Genomic DNA, 6,667 nt, shown 5'->3' on the forward strand with positions numbered 1-6,667 from the left:
ATTCGAAATTTCCATCTGGTGAATAGTGAACTTGTCATATTGGCCAACCTCTTAGTACCTATCCTTATTATCAAAAAACACAAATTATGTACATACGTGATTATGTTAATGTTCCCATAAATACATTTTGATATAATTTTTATTCAACCTAAAATGAATTGGTTTACAATGGAATATTGGAATAAATATATATATTACTAAGAAATAAAGGAATAAAAGCTTGTCTAAAACCATGTGTGAGGCGATGAATAAACCGTACCAGGTTTTATATTATCTGGAAGAAAAAATCATACTTGAGTTAATGAGAAATAATATTTAATTTGTTTTTACCCCTTACCTTTGTTTAAGGAGTACCAATATTTTGTCTTTAAATATTGCTAAAAGATTTTAGTTGTTGATAACGTTTGGTCAATTCCTCCGATAGTTTTATTTCATCTGCTACTACTAAATATTGCTTATCAGTAAGGCATGTTAGTTGTTCCTCCTGTGACAAATCTAACGATTTCAAGAGGTTGTCTCCAGTCTTTGACCATTCAATTAAAGCTTTTTGCAGTATCCACTTGGAAGCCAAGTCTTTGTAATAGTTTTCTCTTAAACTATCAACTTTTTGCAATTTCTTTAAGTACTCCATAGTTTTGTCATGATACTCATTACAATCAATGGCCCTCATCAGTAGGGCTGATGTTAGCAAACACCATTTACTATCAGGTTCATATTCCAATAGACTTTCGCACGACTCCAGTTGAGATTTAAGTTGTTCTAATACGTCTGGGGTATAGGTGGTTGAGGCATCCAAAGGATGGAAGTAATAAATATCTTCAGCGTATTTATTAAGAGGTAGAGTAATAGTTTTAAGAGCCTTCGAGGAAACTTCTAAGAGTTGGTATTGTGAAGGATTCTCCACATTCAGTTTGCTATAGAAAATTGTATCAGAGACCCCTTTATTGAGTGTTAGAAAATCAGTTATCTCTTGTGTTTGTTCACCATTCCTGAGTATTACTTTTAAATCTTCCTTGGTAGTGGGTTTGGTAAATGACAAGACAGTCTTGTCCTTGCTACATCTAAATGCACACACAGCTAATTCCGGTTGGGAATAGCCCAAAAGCCATCGTTGATAAAACCATGCTGAGCTGTCATAAGGATCAGTAAATGCCGCAGTAAGTACCATTTCCAATTCCTCTTTTAGCTTCTCTTCGCTCATGGGTCGTTTGGGTTTGGCATCACCTTCATAAGGGTAAAGAGCGGGCAGCAATAAACTTCTATGATGCCATGAAGAGTAATTGGAGAAATTCACTTTAATTTTCTCCGTACAAAAATCCAATTCTTCTTCCTTGGGTACTTGAGCCTTCTCCACCACATAACGTTTATAGTCCCATGTATGAAAATTCCTTTCGTCCATCTTTAAGTATTTATTGCACAACATAACCTCACGCTGCCAATTGGCTTTGGGTGATTGTTCCAGCAGCCACATACGATGATGCCAAATATTATAGCTCTTTGGATTGACGAGCAAACATTGTTCGGTCAGTGAAATTTCAGTCTCTAATACATTTAGGATGCGTTCTTCTAGTTCCATATCTTCTTCTTCCTTGATTTTCTTTAGCTTGGCCAAAATACATTCCCTTCGTATGTTCCAAAGAGTGGAAACATCGGGGTTACGTTGTAAAATGGGTGTAGTGTAGGCCAGCATTTCATCATCGTATTCATTATTTTGCCTCTTGACGCTTATCTTTGCTGTAGCTGCCTTGTAAGCCTTAACTTTTAATGCTTGTTCCTTCTTTTTGCGCTCCCGTTCCTCTTCGGTGGTACGTACTTTAAGGCGGCCGTGCATTTTGAAGCTATGTCTCTTTTTACTTCCAGATTTATTCGTTCCGTGCAAAAAATATTCAATCCTTTTTTCTTTCTGATGTACAATAAATAATTCATTCGCAATAACAATAATGACACATACCATTCACAATGATGAGAAACAGCTGATGCTAACGTCAAAATATTTTATTCATTCAAATTGAAATGATACCTCAATAAAAGTGCTGCCAATTTCACCGAACTTACAGGGTGGCTAAACCAATGGCAAATGTAGAAAAACGACCTGTTTTTTTATGAAAGATAATGAAATCATAACATTGATAAAATGGGAAAATACAATGCTTTCGTATAAATATTAATAACTGTAGCAAACAATTATGTTAATAATTATGCAAGCATATTTTCCAACGGTTAGGGAAATAAGTGATGCCAATCTGACAACAGGACGACTCACTCATGCTAATAATACAATGAGGAAGTCGTTACATTTGAAATGCAAATTAAAGCAATTGGTCTGTTCCCTTACTATTGAAAATTGTAATACCGGCAAAAATAGCAAAAGTTGTAAACTGTCCCCATATAAGTTGTATGTTGTCTGAAGTAAAGGAACGCTTTTCGAGTAAAAAGTGGTAAAACTTGAAGATTCTTGCACGTAAAGGAACGGACCCAATGAAGTAAGCATGGTACAATAAAGGAGAGGTAGGCCAGGTATGAAAATCACTGAGAAATGCCACCCTGCAGCCATGGCTTAAAACGTCAAATGGCATGGTACAATAATAATGGTAGATGTACCTGCATAGCTATCCCGTATTACAAAAACATGTGGAACTTAGAGTTTCACTTTTTATATGTTATGACAGTGAAAAAAATGCCATTCACTTATTTTCTACTTGACAAGTTTGGCTAATCTGACATCGTGATTGCTGGCATCCGATTTGCAGATAAATGTCAGCAGAATTTTTACAAAAATTGTAATTTTTACACTCCCGTACTTTTGGAACAAATTTAAATTAATATCAATATTTGATAAAACTTTCATTCGTAAGTTTTGCTAAAAAAAAATCAACAATTTTATTTTGCCACGCGAATGCACATTTTTTTTGTCCTTGTTTTCAATTTTAAGATATAGTGTTACAGCGGAAGTTTTTTGTTGGAACAATTCAGCGATACATCTACCTTTATGATTGCATAATGACAAAAACAGTACAAAATGTCAACCCTGCTTTTGACAGATTAGGCCATAAAAAGAAAAAAATTGTAATCAGCTGTGAGTTGTGGCCTACCTTTACTTTATTCTACCATGGAAGTAAGATTAAAATAGTGTTTATTCCCTTACTTTAAAAAGCATAAATGCATATGCTAGCAGTTCACCACTTTTACCATTTTATGCCACTATTATAGTAATAATAATAATATAATTGTTCCACAAACAACCCAGACGGGACAAGGGAGACTTCTCTCGGATCAATGAGTGCACCCCGATTCATATTAGCTCAATGATATGGGACCTACTGTTTATCGCCGAGTGCGAACAGCGTTTCTTAAGACTCCACTTTGTACAGCAGTTTTTAATGGCTGAAATACTCAGGAAATGTCGCCATCGTTACTGAGGGATATTTTGTCACCATTGAAAAGTGTTTTGATGTTGCCTGGACGGGGAATCGAACCACGTGTGCAAGGCGGGTGTGCATACCATTGCACCATGGTGGCACCCACCACTTTTACAATTTTATGCCCTTGTGAGAACGCAATGGACTTTTGTTGCGAGGCTTCAGCCCACAAAGTTGAAAATTGTTGAACTTTTGAATTCTTCGCCTGGCTTCATTTTTGACATTTCGTTTCGACATTCAATTTGATATAAACACGTGTTCAATCTGAAAAATAAAAATTGGTTGTAAGTTCTACGTTAGGTACTAATTATTTACGAACAATTCATATTAAAAAGTGGAATTTGATTTGATATATTGAAATAATTATGATTATAGCGCCCATGAAATTTACGCTTCGATATGTGATACCAAGAAATAAGCTGAATAGTGAAGAAATAATCTAAGCCGGAGAATTAGGCTAAGAGCTGACTGTGTTCGCACCTTTACCATTTTTAAAAGTAAAGGAACAGACTATAAAAGAAGAAATTAAAAAGAAAAACAATAGTAAGTTTACATTTACGAAATCCACTCGATTTCATCTGTCAATTCCATTGCTTAAACGTCAAATGGATTTCATTGGATTTTAGATGAGTTTTCATTTGACGTATACGCAAAGCATAACTGCCCACACTTAAAAAATTTCATGAAATTATGCGTTTTTAAATTATGGAACTCGATTTAGAAATGCATAAATTTTTTAAGTGTGGAGAAAAATCATGAAATTGCTGTAGTGGGGAATTCGATCTAAAGGCATCGGCGCATACGGTCCGTTATGAGCGCCCTTAAGAACTCTTAATTTCATGAAATTTTTTATTGAAATTAACGTTGGTGTAGACAAGGACTTATGCTTAGTTTACATTTGGCGTCGTTTCGTGATTTCGAAGGCGTTTTGTGATTTCGCGCGGAATCAAGCAAAATTTATCATGATTTCGCATACAAAAATGAAATCCTCTCATTTCGTGATTTCAGCGAAAGCAACATCGAAATCACAGTACACATGATATACAACCCTGCTTTTGCCTAAAAAAGTACCAAAAGTTGCAACACTTTTCACGTATCACAATAAACAAGGTAGATGGTCAATTGCTGCAACAAAAAATTTTAGTATCAAAATTTGTAAACAATGTGAAAAAAATATTAAATTACTTTGTTACAATGATATTTTTTATTGTGTTCCCGTACTTTTTAATGGTAATGTTAGAAAAAAGAGCGAATTGTCAAAACTTGCTTCCCCATACAAATTTCTTAAAAAATAAGGGAACGGAAAAATGACGGGAATTGCAAAAACTCCAGCATAAATATCAAAATCAACGTATCGGCTATCATATTAGATGCCAATGAACATGCTTGCTGCTAGTTCCTACTAGGCCAAAATTGTATGGCAGAAAACAGAAGAAGAGGGTGTTATTCGGCGCTATTTTTGTTTAAAGAGAAGTGCAAGTCTTGCTAGATTTCGGAGTATGGGAACGCATTTTTAGCACTAAACGGGAAAACTACTGCAAGTACTAATTTTGTGCAGGTTCTTAGCACAATTTTTATCTATCAAATGGCCTGTTCCCGTACTTTATAAAGTGGTAAAAGTTGTAAAAGTCGTAAACGATTTTCATATAAATTTTGTGTAAGGGAACGAAAATGTGTAAAAGTGGTAAACATTGTAAAAACTTTTTAGTTCTGGAACAGAGCTTAAATTTATTATAACGAAGTCTCAACGATAAAATCATTTTTTGATATTTTCATTTGTTAGTACTATACACAATTAATACGATATATAGATCATTTTACGATAATTTTCCAAATAAAGTATTAAAGTTCTATATTGTCGTATATTTTTGATGCTTAATTCAATTTACAACAACTTGTTTTGAAAATTCATGTTCGATCAGCTGCGCATATGCATCCACCTTGATCATTGTGATATGTTTGAAATCAACAAAAAAATAAGTGTAAACACCGGGGTGTATTTCAGGATTTCGTGAAATCCAGTGGATTTTGGAGCGCAAGTATAAACTTGGCATTAGTCTTATGCCACACGCGGAAACTGGCATTATAAACTTTCCCATTTTATAGGTCTCTTAAATCGAGTTACCCAGCATTTTGTAAAAGTTTGTTCAAACTTTTGGGTTATCGAACAGACATATTAATAAAAATCGTTTATTTATTTTTAAAATACCATATCATTGTTTGGGGTTATTGTAGAACGAACCCGGCTGTCTTTTTTTAATAAATAATCACGAAACTGGAAGATTTTGGCACGAAAAGTAAAATACCAATAATCTAATGGAGCGTTATTAAAACGGCGTTTGAATTAGAGCTTTTTGCCGGATTAACCCTTTTTATAGAGATTTATTTGACGTTTGTGCTATGGAATTGACATTTGAAGACCAGTGGGTTTATTTAATCCGGTTAAGTGCAATGGGGGTATTAAATGATCATATCTGGTGGCATAAAAATTCAGGCATTCACGTGTTTTTATAACCCACATAAAATAAATACAAATTTGCATATTAAACTTTTTATTTTTATGTCAAACATTCTACAGCCCATTTTTATGCGAAAACATAAATCTAAAACAAGAGTCAACAATATAAATCAATAACAATAAAACACTGAACATAAAATATTCTAACTTGTGTTTGTTTTTCTTGTAAATGCAAAAAAAATTGTCAATAAATTTCGAGTTTAATAAAAATTTTCCAAAATAAATAATAAAGGAAACATGACATTCGCGTAAACAAAAAGGCACACACACCCTCTTTTTATCTTTCCGCCCTATACAGGTACATGGAAGTGCTTCCTACACTCCTTGAACACGTTAAAGAATGTTTCCCAAAAAAAAAAATAGTGAAAATATAACGGAACTGCTAACAGTACGGTATTCTACAGTCAAAGTCAACTTTTGTTCCAATGATGTATGTCATCAGTAAATCAAATGAATAGGGAAAATACCAACAAAACGCCAACTTCCTTTGCAGTAACAACAAGTGTGGGTATTTGTAAACACCAAGGATAAAGTCACACAAACACTGGCATTTTCATAGTGACAGGACAATGAATTGGGATAACTTAAAGGACATACATGGGTATGTTATAAGTTCTTTTGATACGACATGAGTACATAAACTACCTCGCCTGCATCCCTTGCTTTATTCTGATAAAAGAATAAAAACGAAAACGGCAACCCAGTTCGAAATTTGCTCGGCCTTCTTTAT

General features: G+C 34.1%; 1 protein-coding gene across 1 annotated transcript; it reads right to left on the bottom strand.

Moving 5' to 3' along the window:
- Positions 1 to 91: 91 nt before the first annotated feature.
- RabGGTa (Rab geranylgeranyltransferase subunit alpha) lies at positions 92 to 1,981 on the bottom strand. Its single transcript, XM_073967909.1, has 2 exons — positions 338 to 1,981; positions 92 to 274 (listed from the first exon to the last, which is right to left on the bottom strand). The coding sequence occupies exon 1, from the start codon at positions 1,952 to 1,954 to the stop codon at positions 368 to 370; it is 1,587 nt and encodes a 528-aa protein (XP_073824010.1). The 5' UTR covers positions 1,955 to 1,981; the 3' UTR covers positions 92 to 274; positions 338 to 367.
- Between the last annotated feature and the right edge of the window lie 4,686 nt (positions 1,982 to 6,667).

Source organism: Musca autumnalis, unplaced genomic scaffold (assembly GCF_047663935.1).
Source record: "Musca autumnalis isolate F117 unplaced genomic scaffold, ASM4766393v1 scaffold_1, whole genome shotgun sequence".
Taxonomy (NCBI): Eukaryota; Metazoa; Arthropoda; class Insecta; order Diptera; family Muscidae; genus Musca; species Musca autumnalis.

Coding starts and splice junctions, on each gene's coding strand:
- RabGGTa (XM_073967909.1), bottom strand. CDS start 1,954: ATGGTATGTGTCATTATTGTTATTGCGAATGAATTATTTATTGTACAT.